The 14303-nt window shown below is 34.1% G+C and overlaps 2 protein-coding genes across 2 annotated transcripts; one reads left to right on the top strand and one right to left on the bottom strand.

Moving 5' to 3' along the window:
* Positions 1 to 1759: 1759 nt before the first annotated feature.
* LOC119640749 (signal recognition particle subunit SRP72-like) lies at positions 1760 to 3214 on the top strand. The gene is made up of 3 exons (XM_038038966.1): positions 1760 to 1971; positions 2065 to 2518; positions 2575 to 3214. Exons 2-3 carry the CDS (start codon positions 2202 to 2204, stop codon positions 2690 to 2692), a joined length of 435 nt encoding a protein of 144 aa, XP_037894894.1. The 5' UTR covers positions 1760 to 1971; positions 2065 to 2201; the 3' UTR covers positions 2693 to 3214.
* Positions 3215 to 3504: 290 nt separating this feature from the next.
* LOC119640754 (Fanconi anemia group D2 protein homolog) lies at positions 3505 to 14140 on the bottom strand. Its single transcript, XM_038038972.1, has 25 exons — positions 13446 to 14140; positions 13140 to 13386; positions 12801 to 13077; positions 12503 to 12718; positions 12297 to 12438; positions 12168 to 12236; positions 11806 to 11987; positions 11666 to 11738; positions 11447 to 11610; positions 10540 to 10708; positions 10298 to 10461; positions 10081 to 10235; positions 9601 to 9802; positions 9411 to 9533; positions 8233 to 8648; positions 6563 to 6779; positions 6244 to 6502; positions 5999 to 6179; positions 5712 to 5927; positions 4846 to 4908; positions 4689 to 4794; positions 4442 to 4631; positions 4150 to 4299; positions 3912 to 4079; positions 3505 to 3835 (listed from the first exon to the last, which is right to left on the bottom strand). The coding sequence occupies exons 1-25, from the start codon at positions 13539 to 13541 to the stop codon at positions 3677 to 3679; spliced, it is 4404 nt and encodes a 1467-aa protein (XP_037894900.1). The 5' UTR covers positions 13542 to 14140; the 3' UTR covers positions 3505 to 3676.
* Positions 14141 to 14303: the final 163 nt, after the last annotated feature.

Genomic DNA, 14303 nt, shown 5'->3' with positions numbered 1-14303 from the left:
ATACTGAACACGTATTTCGAAGATATGTGCAGAACAGAGACAGAATTATTATACAGAGCAATGCTAAATGCGTTTGAAGTGTATATATGTACATACTTTCGTTGCTTGCTTGCAAACGAATTATCAAACAAATTTATTTATTCTTACTTTGTATTTTGTTTAAAAGGAGTATTGTTTTATTATTATTGCTTTTGTGATTATAATATTTCTTTATAAAATATGAATTAACATATCGAGTAAAATAAAAACTTTAATCAAAAAATAAATTGAATAACGATTTGTTTTCTATTTGCTATATAAAACGTTATAAACTAAATATAAATAAATTTATTAACATTAAAAATTGTACTTGATCTAATGTATAGAGCGGAAGATAAAAACTAGCTTTCCTTCGCCATTTAATTTATAATGTTGAGATCTTGTAAGGAATATAGAAATCAGATTTGATAGACCAGAATGAATTGGTCCGTCTATCTACGCGTTGCTGGTTGGGAACTGCAAAAATTGCTAAAGTTCGAGCGTGCTACAACCATCGGTTGTAGAGTCCAAATTTCTAAAACTGGATGTAATTCGGTCTAATGAACTCGTAACCGAAACACGGATTAGAAAGCCAACAATTTGTTCTTTTTAAGGTATTTGTAAATTTGGGGCCGTTACGTTTTAGGGAAAAACCGAAAATTTCATTTTTTTTCGATTTAGGACGAGGTTACCTCTTCCGTTTTTAACAGTACACTACGAACAGATGAATAACTTTGTTCTTCTTCTTCACGAGATGGTTTAACGATTCATTACGGCAACTCTATACTCTCTCTATTCTCAGCATATCGTTTTTTTTTAAATGTGAGAACAAGCATGAAGAAAATATGGTTGATATATGATGAATAAAATATATAAGAAATAAAATACGAGCATATCTAACCATATTTCCATATGACATGTTCAAGTTAACAAATATGGTGCAATTGAATTTTATAAGAAATTTGGTTTTGAAATTGTTCGAACTAGCGAAGATTACCATAAAGGCATCGAACCCGCGGACGCACATGCAGTACGAAAAGCCTTACCGGAAAATATCGCTCGAATCCACACGTCATGTTGATAGTAATGACCAATTAGAAAAGAAAGATAAAAAAGCTTAATCTGTGCCCTTTTTAGGAAATTTAAGGACAAACATGCTTTCCTTTGGATTCTGTTGTCATTGAAGATTTTATATATCATAAAAAATCAATTGTCCTTACAGCATAGAATCAGGAGATGTTACATCTCACAATATTAAGTAATTAAGGAAATTAAATACTGTCGCCTTCCACGTCTCCTGACGCTTCGGATGCTGGAGAATTGGCAAAGCTGGCCTCTTATAATGATAATGTGGTAGACGCCGTCGTTCGTGGCGTTGGTACATCCGACAACCAAAGATGTTTGTACACTGGTATGAATATCGCCATACATATCACAAATATACTTTTGAGGTTCTTTTGCACGATTATTTTCATTTGTATGACTTAACGAGGAATCTTGAGAATTTTCTAAACCCTTTGCAGTAGTTTATATGCCAGCCCCTACGCCGTCATCCTCATTATCGCCCGATTGACACTTAGGCATTGATACTACGCAGATTAAGCCGTTGATAAAATTGCAAATTTGTGCGTTTGGTTTTATCCTCTATCAAAGGATGTTTCCTGTCATTTGTGTCTGTTCGTAGTTATTTTGTTATTCCTCCGACTTTATCTCTAGCGCTGGATTTTTTGAACACGTTTGTTCATTTTTCTTTCTTTTAATTGCGCTTCTTTGTGAAGATATAAAGTAGTTGCTCATCGTAGGGAGCAAGAGGATGTGAAGATATCTTAAAACTTAATCTTAAACATCAATCGTCCAAAATTTCGTAAACAAACGTAGAAGTTTAAATATTGATAAATTTTCCTCCCTACGAATTCATTTGGCATATTACAAGTGGGAAAAGACTGCTCATAGGTAGGTAGAAATGGGTGGGAATGATTTTGGGGCGAGATGATATTAAATGAAGTACTCAACAACTCCAAAATTTCACTATCTAAAAACGCTCAGAAAATTCAAGCAGTCATAACTACAAACTAAACTAAGAAAGTTATATTCGGCGGGGGCCGAATCGAATTGGCGAGAAAAGCTAGTTGCTTTGCCCTGTTCGTTTTGAATTTCGCCGGCTACACATATTAGGAACCGAAATGGTGATATCAATCCGTGAGAGTAGACGCAAGGCAGAAGAAGCGGCCAACTGGGTAATGTCCACCAAAGCCGCGAAGAAATCGGCAAATGCGAAAATTGACCAGTCGCCTGGCACGCCAGTGGTTGAAAAGAAAAAGTGTCATAAACGGAAGCGGAAAAGCAAACTACCCAAAAATTATAATGCTGAGATACCACCAGATCCCGAAAGATGGTTGCCGAAGTATGAACGCACTGGTTTCCGCAAGAGATGTGACCATCGCGCCAAGGATATTATTAAAGGCTCTCAGGGCATGTCCAGCCAAGCAGCTGAGCAATAGTAAGATTCCATGGTCAAATTTAATAAAAAATTGATTTATCTATTAAATCTTTCAGTGATATGTCTAATCGGGCTAACGGGAATAAGAGTTCGCCAGCTACTCCGGCTTATCAGGAGCCTACTCCAGGACCACATCAACCACGTCCCTATCTCTCTCTCTCGCTGTCTCTGTGAAAACAATTTAAAACCTTATACCAAAATTATTTAATCAATAAACTCATTCGATAAACTGTAGAATCGTTAACTCACAATGGGTGAAGAACGCATAAGTTACTGGATATCTAAGCTTTGCCTTAAGATGAATGTAACTTTTTTGCTGGATTTTAATATACGTTTATTCGAATATTTAACCCTTAATAGAGTGAGGTTATTTTAAATTTATTTATCAGAACGTCCAAGATATTTCATAAACTCTTTTGTCACTTCCTTTGTGTCAGAGTGAGCATCAAATAAAAGGGATTGGAGCATAGAATGGGTAAAGCTAAGCATATGGTATTTATTTTCTTAATAATTGCCTCGATACGATTATTAAGTAAGAATGCTAGAAGAATAGAAGGTCAAGGTAAGTGCATTAATTATTTTCTTACAAAAAGACTTGGGGCGTAAGATTTGCAATTTTTTCTAAGCGCTCTGGGCTTTTGTGTTTCCGACACCGTTTAAATAATCTCGCATACCCACCTCACCACTGTGCTTTTCGCATTCTACTCTCCAAGTTTTTTTATTTGATACACATACTGTATACTGTATTCATTTTAAAATTAACCCATTCTTAGGCAGATAATATATCTTCATTTGAGGAGGGTACAAAATAGTTTTAAACATTCTGTCTTGAGTGCCTTTAAGATACCAGGAGAGTGCCAACAACACAACCCTCCAAACAGACATGGCTAAATCAACTCAGAATTTCACGCTCATCAGGAACATATACACTTTATAGGGTCTCTGAAGCTTCCTTTTGAATGTTACATACGTTATGGAGGAAAATGAAATAAGTATACTCACCTCTTGCAGCGGCGGGTATAAAAAAACTCGACAGTCTTATATATAATATCAAAAGCACAAAAACAAAATTTAATAACGAAAAAAAACAGGTAAACGATTTTAATGGAAAAGTACAAAATACGGTAGATAATTACCTTCTTTTTTTTTTTTTTTTGGTTAAAAACATCTACTGCGAGTTGATGATTTACTGCCATTGTCGTGGGAAATGCCGATGTCGTCATTATCCGCGATTGTTTCATCAATACTTGTATCATCATCGGGAATTTCTTCATCGCTGTTCTGTGCCGTGGAAACAGTACTGCCTAAGGAAGCAGTCTAAACATTGGATAGAAGATGTATTCGAAATATAAGAACAAGATCCAACAGAGCTTTGCCAGCAGGCTGAACTTACTTGTGATAAAAGCTCATCGCCGTGCAAGTCCTTGTTTTTCAAATTACCCAGAAGAAATACTGATCCACAATTATTAGCCGTTAACAACGCCTTAACTCGAAATATATAATTCTCCACAGTCTCCCGCAGTGAGGGTATTTGACTAATAATGGCAGTATTAAGTGCTGCCTACCGGAAAAAGTAACGAAATTGCTCAAGTTTGTGAATGTTATAAATCGAAAAAAAAAAACTGACTTACTTTGGAATGGCAACATAAATGATGCAAATACCTTGTGGTGATCTGCATATTCTTCAACAGTTCACAAACCTGTTCAGGATTTTGTCTTAAATATTTCTCAAATACTTTTAAACCATCTTGCACAGTAACTTTTAAATAAAGATGAGAATACTGAAAAAAAAAAAATTGCGTTCAAATTTTTTAGAAGTCAACAAAAAGATAAGGAGAAGAAGATAAGGCATTATTTTTAAGATCATTGCAACTACTTTCAGGGTTTTTTCAATACTAATAATTACGGAATATAAGCAAGTACCTTAACGAAAATTTGAAAATTTCTTGGAACATCTGAGCTTTGTACTATTTCTAGTAGCATATTCAATAGCTTGCAACTGGACTCCCATACACTTAATTGATTAGTCGCCGATTTTGCATCACTTACGGCTACTTTTAATGAAGAAACCAAAATTTCACAGAGGCCACGAAAAAATAATGGGAAATTTGCTCTAAAATTTATGGAATTTTTTATAAATTTCGACCGCAGCACAATAGTTTAAACTTACTTTTTAATATTCGGGAATGATTTTAGAGAACAATCTTTGCCATTTAGATGTTTTGATTCCTCACGTACAATGCGCAATATTTCCCGTTGCCGACGAAAATCGGAATCTTTAAGAAATCCTTTAACCAATTCGTCCAAAAAGATATTACATTGCGCACCTTTTTCTAAACTGCCTTCGTAGCTGAACCATTTGCGGCACAATAAAGTTCGACACAGTGAACCTGAATACGAAAATGCATAAATGCACTGCTGAAACTTTTTAAGTGACGCAAACGCACAAGGCGCTGACATAAAATGAAAACCAGAGAATGTGAAGAAATCTATAAGTTTAGACATCGGCTTGCAGGCGTTTGTCATGACATTGCGTGCATTCTACGCCCACCATTTCTTAAACTTATTGTAGATTACCGCAAAGGACCCAATAGAGAAAATGTTTAAATTAGTTGATGCTTGGAATATATTAAAATCTTACGTTGCGATTTTCACTTCTGGTAAGCAAAAGTAAAAACACGTAGTTCTGGAAGCGTACATGAGAGGGCTTTCTTTTCTTCATATTAATCTAGAATTTGAAAAATTCAAATGGTTTTTGACCAAATTGAAGCGAAGCCGCTCTATAAAAAAAAAAGAGCGATGAAATTGTACTCAAACTTTCGCTCCATTTAATTTAGACCACCTTCCCTAGTTTAAGCTCTTTCAATTTCCAAATATCTATCCCCTTCGCGGACTTTGGGAATTTGAAAAAAAGGAAGTTTGTTATTAAATTTTCATTAACTTTATACTTCAAAAATATCTCTCTCATCTTCTGATCTCACGACTAGTATAGAGGATGAAAATATTTGGACCCCTTTATAGCTCGCAATCACTACTCGTGAAGAGCTAAGTTTTTGTTGAAGTATTTTTTCGTTTTCTCTGTCTTATTGGTAGCGTTAGAGCGTGATAGCACAATTGCGACAATTATCGACAGACTCCCACACTAAGCGATATATGTATAACAAATCTTTAAAAATACCGTAGAAATACTTACGCATATCTTGGGCTTGTTTTTCTTTAGCCTCCTTTTCAGAAAGAGCGTTTAGTAGAAGCATTAATTGGTAAAGATTGACGGCCGATTTTAAGTCAATAACACAATTTTCGTATGCCGTTAAATAATCGAAAGCTTCTGCAGCCAAGACAGCAACAGCAACAGATTTACCATACAAATGCTGAGCGTTGCTTGCGTCCATGAATACAAGAAGTGATTCTTCAAAAAAGGGTATACACATAAACATATATCATTGACTAAAGTAAAAATATTTCAAATTTAAGTAATACTTTTCAACTTATTAATATGGTGTTCGTTAGCAAACCATTGGGACCATGAGAAATAGGCGACTAACAGACGCAGGGATAAACTGAAGCAAGCTTTTAACAAATTCAATTCTTCCGTAAATAAATCTGCGTGACTGTAGACACGTTGAACTTGCTCCAATTTACTGTTAAGGACGACTGAAATCTGTGAGAATGGTTATAAATTTAATATGTTTAGCATAAACATTAAATAGAATAGTCAGGCGCACCTTTTTCATATTCTCCTCAATAATCCGCATAAAGTGCGAAAGATCGCAAACGAAGTAATCGGGATGGGCTACATATTGTAAATGGCTTTCGGTTTGAAATTTTTGTATACCGACAACCGATTCTAGTTTACTAACGATATCGGATAAAACGAATCGTAATTCTAGTAAACCTATTTCCGCGCCCACTCTCTCCGCCGGCAGCGGGTAACTCAAGTTAAGTTTCTCCTTTAAAATCAATATAATACTGGTGTCCAATTGCCTATGTTTTTATTGTAATATTACAAATATTATATTTCAAGTGAATACAATAAAATTTTACCTGTAGATCTCTTTAGGTCCATATAAATTTTCGAAATTATATTTAGTAGAAATTTTGGGTTTGCTAACGCTTTTCGTAACAGTACGTAAGGTATCGTTAGCGAAAGTTTCATTTGGGAGAGCAGTTTCCGAATGTTTCTGATTGGCTCTAGGCTTCTTGGCTTTGGTTGCAACATCTGCTCTGTTAGCAAGTTCAGCAGGTCGCCCCTTGCCTTTTTCTAAGTGCAAAGACATTTATTTGTATAAATTTGTGCTTATACTTCGACCAACTTGTTATATGTGTAGTATATATTTAACGTTTGCGAATGCTGCGACACTTAGAATAACTTGATGTATTCGCATCATTCCCACACAAACACAAAACAGTGTAATTAAATAAGCAAATTGTAAAATTGAGATAAACTTTCATTTGTCAAGAAATTGAAACCACAAATCTATGGGCTTGAGGACCATCGGCGTTTTTTTTTTTTTTTTTTTTTGTTTATAATAAAAGATAAATTGTATCATAATTATAGTATAGAAAATAATCCGTGGTACTATAAGAAATTATTTCTCACTTCCATTACACTTCGAATGGTGCGTCTAAATTTGCGGGAACGATACTTGATAGATATGTCTAGGATCTGACTCCAAGCTTTTGATTCAAAATTGATTTATTGATACAAATTTATCTACGAACTTACAATCTTCCTTTAAAGTAATTTCTTAAAACGTAAGATAATTTCGTGGAATCCCGATGTAGAATAATAGTTTCATCTGCCGAAACGATAGAAGATTATCTGAAAGAGGTTTTTCATAGACCAGTTTTCATAATAAACAGAAAACATGGCAATATATTGAATCAATAATGTGGTGCTCTTAACGAACGCGTGACTAAGAGATCACGTACGTGAAAAAAAAAAAACATTGCTAAAACAACCTAAAATAAACGTTACAGATTTAATAGAAAAAAAGACTTAAAAAGTATCCCTTCTCCGACTTCTTAAGTCAAAAATTGTATTAATAATAGCTATTTCTACGTATTATGCACATATTTGATGCTCTAAAAGCATACTAATGTGCACTCTATTCTAGATATCATAAAAATAGAGTACACTCTTCAAAGAAACAAAATATCTGATCATTAAAGAATATTGTGGATGTTGTGATTCCTTAAAATCAGAGTAACTTTTTGTGTATTTTTACATCTTTTCTATGAAATTATGTACAATAAACTGGCATATTTTTGCCCATATTGAAATTCGTATCGGATCATTTTTAGAACTGCAACCGCTTATAACGTCCTATCTGAGAAGTGTTTATAGAAAAAAAACGCCAAAGTTTAATAGTTTTCGACAAAATATCGCATTTGCCATAATACCGAAAATTGGCAGAAGATGGTTCTATTTCAAATGTATCCCCTTCCGTGCGGACATTTTAGATAAGGTACTATTTTACATGACAACAAGGTTTAGCTTGTAGTATTTCATGGCGAAAATTAATCAAAAATAGTTTTTTGATTTATAAATTTGTTGCTGCATTTTCGGCCGTTTTCCTATGTATAGGTATTTTTAAAAGCTAGGCTCACCGGCCCATTTACATTTGCACCATAGGACGAAAATGAATTTAGTAGTTCGTGGTACTGAACGGTCCCTCTTAACTATATTATTCCCATTTTTTTCATTTACTCACTTTTTATGTTCAGACTCGTTTCCTTGGATGAATACGTAAATTGACATTGGGGTGGTGTGTAATCTATTGGGGCCTTTACTAGCATCTCGTAAATTTTATTTTCAGTTTTCATTATGTCAACTAAACGCTGCAGTACTTTTGTACGTACCATTGCGTCGCGTTGGGTAACAAATGAACTCACTGTTTCCCGCATCCAGTTGACGCAGTGAAAGTAAATGTCTAAGATCTTCTTTTGCATTGGCTCTTCGTAATCATTAAATATAGAGTCCAAATCAGGATCGTCGAAGAAATCTGGCAGAATAATGGCGCAACCGAGCAATGCATTGATACTCTCCAAGCTGCCTTCGTAACGCTGCATTTTCAAGACTCGCACTAAGTTGAATAACGTTGCTAATACTAAGATGGAGGACGATGCCCTGAAATAAAGTGTAAAACTATATTCCACCCATTTGAAATAATTATATGAAAGAAGGTAAGTAAAATTTTCTGTTAGATGTTGGTGCTGCGACTTAAAAGTAGTTACGAGTAAAGCTATCGATTGTTGTGATGTGATGCGTTATGAATTTTTTCTGCCGAAAAGTCGGCAAGGATAATTTGAGTTTTAGGTTATTTTCATGGAATTGAGGAGGTTGTTGCTTCATTCTCCGCAATAATTCGCATTGTATAGTTTTTGTTCTGCTTTGCAAAATTTTGCGACCTCAAATGCACATGTTCCACGACCACCTCGTTTATCTGATTTAATTGCTTTTTCGATTTTTAGCTACGGGCGGACGAAACTCAAAAAATTACTCCGACGTTCTGAATATCCCTTTGATTAGATAAAATCGAATAGAAAAATATTTCTTTTGAAATGAAAGTAGAAAACGAGCGTGATTAACTACTGGAAAGAACTCGCTTAAAATCAAACATAGACGTCAGTCACTTTCCCGCAAAACTGGGTGCACTTCTTTAAATTACTTTCTTCCACTTCCTTAAAGTAACCAGGGCGTTTTATATGAGCAAGATTTAGTGCCTCTCGAGTGCTACATGTGATAGCGTTTTATTTTCGTTTTCGAAAACGGACGGTTGCGATTAAATCGCTTCAGTTATAATTTTTGAAAAAAAGGAAAAAGAAATATCGGAATATTTCTAGCCGCCCAAAGTGGTAAAAGTTAATATAACATAATATCCAAACTTACTCGTTACTAGGTTTTAAAACCAGCTCTCCTATGTTTATGGCAATCGTTGATAATTCGCTTTGTTCGCTATTCGTAATATCACTTGAAGCATTTATGCACTTCATATAACACAAGTTTATGCCGCTGCAATGAGATTACACTTGACATTATTGACAAGAGAGCATAAAAATTTATATACGGAAATACTTACTCTATTTTCTCGAGATGGTGGTCAGGAACGAAGCTAGTTTGAAAACAATCAGTCATAAGTCCACATACCCAAATAACAAAATTCTTATCAAGGAGCAAGTTATTTGCACGATCGCTTTTTTTAGCACAACATACGATCGCCAACTCATCGTAGAATAAAGCCAGAAGCTCTGGGGAGTACATAGTCGAAGTTTGCGTGCGCACTAGAATTCAATATAATGAAGTTATTAAAATTTAAAAACAAAGTTTGAAGATCACAAGGTGATACTGGCCATTGAGTACACTACACCACATCACAACAACTTAGTTTTTCAGTAAAAAAAAATCGAAGGAAAGTCGAATAGCATTTCATGCTTTTTCACTGAGTTGGACAAACAAACAAGAAAATAAAGAGATTGGCTTTAAGATTAATATCAACGAAGCTTTTATGTATTATATACTCGCTAGGTGGTGCAGGTTATAAATATCACAGTGAACTTACTTAAATAATTGGCCGCTATCTTGCCTCTGCCATCGGGTAAATCATCAGCTGTATTAAAACTAGTTTCAAAATCGTCCGACGTTATCGCAGTTTCCTCAATACGGGCTATGCAATCAATTAGCTGGACACTAGCAATAATACCCTGCTTTTTAACACTATCAAGGCGGAAGAAATAGGAGTTTTATAAAAATTTATAATTATGGTGAATGGAACTTACAGCGAATTCCTATTAATTAATTGCTTTTTGACCAATATATCAAGTTGATCTTGTAAAGTGTCACACTCATCCAGCGTGGGTATAGGGTAAGCGACAGACGACAATAATTCCATAATAATACGCGTTTGTGCTAAGGACATTTCATGAATATGATCCAGAAATGGCTAAAATAATGATTAAAAAGAACGCCACAAATGTGAATGCAAAGGCATGTAAAAAATGAATTGTCAACGGATTTTTACCAATAATATCGTGCCCCAATTATGTAAAATCTTGGGATATAGTCGCCATAGGTCACGCATCGTTTTTAGAGCGAAATTTACAGTAGTTTGAGATGAACGTTCGCAAGTTAGTTCCAAAAGTTTCTTCAATATTGACTTTTGCACGGAACCAGAAATTTCGAACAAACAACTAAAAATCAAATTTTTTTTGTAAAATATATTTTAATATTTAGTATTTAAACAGAAATTCCGAAGTTTTAGTTCGCCCAAGTCAAACATATAATGCTGATTGCACCCTAATAGTGCATGCCACAAAAGAGCCCACAACATATTTGTACATAACTTTGATTAATTTGCGGAAACAATATTCGCTCTAAGACTTTTCAATTATTGTTACACTCACTTTTTCCACAAAACATTGGCAGACGAATTCAAATTTGTAAGCCGCGTCTTTCTTCTTTTTTTTTTTTTAGTGTTTATGGCAGATTTCTTTCATTTGCTTCTTTTCATATTTCGAATTGTTAACTTCTGTTAGTCAGTCTTGCAGCAAAGCAACTAATTCTGCCCCAAAAGCAAACTTTAAACAACCAGTGAAGGCCAATGAAGGTAAGGATGAATATATTTGCTCAAAATGAGCGGAAAGGAAAAATATTGCGGCTACAAGCAAGAGATTGAATCAAATTATTATAGGAAAGGAATTAAAAGGCCACTTATGTACAAAACCGTACAGCTAACGAAAGATTAGATTTGATGTGAATGTAAATGGTAAACAGAGCCTCAAAATGCACTTTTATACGTTTTAAAAGAAATAGCAGTTTTAATATACCTTTGTTGGTCGTGATATGTATGAAGCAAAAGAAGGATTTGCGACATTTTTTAAGTTTCTTTTCCGTAATTAAGATTTGTTTCCTTATGTTTATTTATTTACCTGCAAGCTGATTGGGCAAATTCAACTGTGGTTTTATTTTTATCTCGTAAAAAACAATTTAAAATCTCCATTAATATATTCCAATGACGTTCCAGTATGGGTGTATATTTGTCCCGAATTTCCAGTATTATCGAAGTAGGCATATTTTTGCTATGATGTTTTAACTAAAAATTTCCTTATTAAATGAAATAATAATGTTTATATTTACGAAATATTTACGATATTTTCAATGTAAAGGGTATTGTCCTCGCGTATGTCAATTAATAGCAATAGAACGACCAAATCTATAGATCTTAGAAAAAGGGGTGAGATTCTAGATTAAGAGGCTGATTTATGTATTTTATATTTCATATCCTTACTTAATCTGTGCAGCAGTCAGATTAGCAATTGTTTTAAGCCATATTGTGTAGAATTTTTTTGAACGTATTAGGCTCTTTTCTATATTACTGAATAATTCCAATTGTGCCTGTTTATCTCTTGCCAAAGAGGTTGTTGTATGATGTTCACACCAAATTAATATTTCACGAAGGGTATTTACCAGCTGCCAAAGCAAAAGGGCGAACAGGTAAAAGAAAAATCACAGTTTATAAGCGTAAATATACGTAAACAATATGGAGCACTTGAGATAAGTTCAACCAGATTTAGCTAAGACACGTATATAATTACGTGAAATGCTCTCATCTTGTTTCCATTTATGCTTACATATGTACAGTCGCTATACCTCTTTTATGCTATTCTCATTTTCTTCTCCCAAAATTTTCATTAACAATTTTACCAACTTGGGAATGGTCTGTAAAAAAACGTTTTAAAAAAAGTTATTTCATGGTCAAGAGCAAATGTGTTTTCTTACTTCGTGCGGGCATTGATCTTCTTTAATAAAAGCTAAAATTTTGCACCGCAATTTTGCTTGTATGCGCGCACTTAGACTTAAATTATTTAAGGTCTCTATGCCTGGCGGTTGAAATAGCTCCTTACTATTGGTTAGGATGTCCCTGGAATAGAGTCACTAATTAATAATTTATTCGGCAAAGAAATGAAAACTTTCACTTCACTTACATCATTAGTTGAGCAAATTCGTCATGTTTGCTATTATCCAAAATGAAGCTTGTATTACTTATTATATGCCATCTATTAAGCTCCGAAGATTTCTCTAATATAACCTTAATACGTTCAAAAATTACATCACTATGCGATGCAGAAACGTTGTACAACTGAGCTAGCATTAAAGGTAGGAAGGGAACCCCATTTTGTTGAAAAATTTCAGCTTGGTTACTTACAAAAGGAAAATATAGAAGTTGATTAAAGGGTACTTGTGCCTTTAATATGTTAACAACTAAGTAACTAACTAACTAACCTTTGTTGAGCACATTCTTCTATTTTTTCCAAAAGCAAGTCCAACACAATTTCACGCAAATATTCAATCATAAAAAAATTAGTAATCATATTATCCTGAGATTGATATGTATTGTCATCACCGGGTATATGGATAGTGCACCCGCTAAGTAACTTAACGGCCATTTTGGGCCAAGCAGCTTTTAAACCATTTTTAAACATTTCAAGATGGTCTTGAAAATTTTGGTTTTTGTTAAATAACTCACGCAGTCTGTTAACAAACGTTATATGATCACAAGCTATAAAATATTTTAAAAGAATTAAAAATGTTCTTTCTTAATCTATAATTTCAAGCACTTACATAAGACAAAATTTTCATCATCGGTTAGCTGCACACCGGCTTTTGTCAATGCCAGTTCGAAATAAGTGTTTGGTGGCCTTTGTGAAGTGCTAGTCAAACGTGACTGCGTTCTGCCTAAAGTGGTGGCAGTTATCGCGCTACGTTGCGACAGATAACGCTGAGTAGGTTCTTGCGAAGCTGGTATATTTTCCTCGCTACTAAGCACGTCCATTTCCTCGACATCATTTTGTGCTCGATTTCGATTTTGCTGCGAATTTTTTTCAAAAATTTTATAAATTATATTTAGTTTGCCTTGCTTTTGCTTACCGATAATTTCATTGTCGAGTTTTCATTAATTACATTTAAAGTTGGCTGGTTCTCTTTGGGTTTGGTATTTTTGTTGAATTTTCGATTTCTATACATCTTCTTTATGATGTGCTTCAATTAGTGGAATACTATTGTTTATGCAATGTACTTGAAAAATATATTGTCTAAATATTTAATAGATGAAAACGCGACTATCTTTATACTTCTATATGTTTCATCAATATAACTTCTACCATATAACTGCACTTTTCAAAGGAAGCAATACTTTATGCCCTTAATAAATGAGACAAACCACCACAATAGCTATACTACATGGGTGGAAGCATTAAAATATAATTCTTTTCCGCTCATCTCATAACTCTTCAAATTTTTCAGTAACATGACCTCATACATCAACAAACGCGATTGCGAAAGAATTACTTATGTCCTTAATAAATGAGAAATACTTTGTTGTGATTCGAAATGCTTTTCAGAATGTAAGACAAAAAAGAAGCTATTCCAAATTGGTGCCAAAAATAGTTAAATGCAATTTTTCATCCAATTTATAAAAAAAAAAAGAGACTTCAACCAAATTTGTGTAGACTTTTTGCAATGAATAAAATCGCGGGGGACTTTATAATTGTTCAACATTTTCATTAACATAACCTCAGCCACATTAATAAGTTAACACACAACTGACTTCTAAAAGAAAGGAAGCCATACTTTACCCTTTTAATAAACCAAGCAACCCGCGCTATATTTGATTTTTGATACTTTGCCGATATAAGACGGTAAAACTGCTGTACGGCCGACACAAAAATTTTAACAAGAAATATGTCGTCCAATTTATGGAGCAAATGGACCGCAATCAAACGTATC

This window comes from Glossina fuscipes, unplaced genomic scaffold, assembly GCF_014805625.2.
Source record: "Glossina fuscipes isolate IAEA_lab_2018 unplaced genomic scaffold, Yale_Gfus_2 127, whole genome shotgun sequence".
NCBI lineage: Eukaryota > Metazoa > Arthropoda > Insecta > Diptera > Glossinidae > Glossina > Glossina fuscipes.
The sequence above is the reverse complement of the archived record's forward strand: the minus strand, read 5'-3'. Positions and strand labels throughout refer to the sequence as shown.

What these genes read in the sequence shown, in the direction of transcription:
- LOC119640754 (XM_038038972.1), bottom strand. Translation starts at nt 13,541, where the DNA reads ATGTATAGAAATCGAAAATTCAACAAAAATACCAAACCCAAAGAGAAC. An exon ending in TTGAGGAGAATATGAAAAAG is followed by an intron (nt 6,180 to 6,243) that starts GTGCGCCTGACT and finishes CCATTCTCACAG; the next exon opens with ATTTCAGTCGTCCTTAACAG. An exon ending in GCGATGAGCTTTTATCACAA is followed by an intron (nt 3,836 to 3,911) that starts GTAAGTTCAGCC and finishes TCCAATGTTTAG; the next exon opens with ACTGCTTCCTTAGGCAGTAC.
- LOC119640749 (XM_038038966.1), top strand. Translation starts at nt 2,202, where the DNA reads ATGGTGATATCAATCCGTGAGAGTAGACGCAAGGCAGAAGAAGCGGCC. An exon ending in AGCCAAGCAGCTGAGCAATA is followed by an intron (nt 2,519 to 2,574) that starts GTAAGATTCCAT and finishes TAAATCTTTCAG; the next exon opens with TGATATGTCTAATCGGGCTA.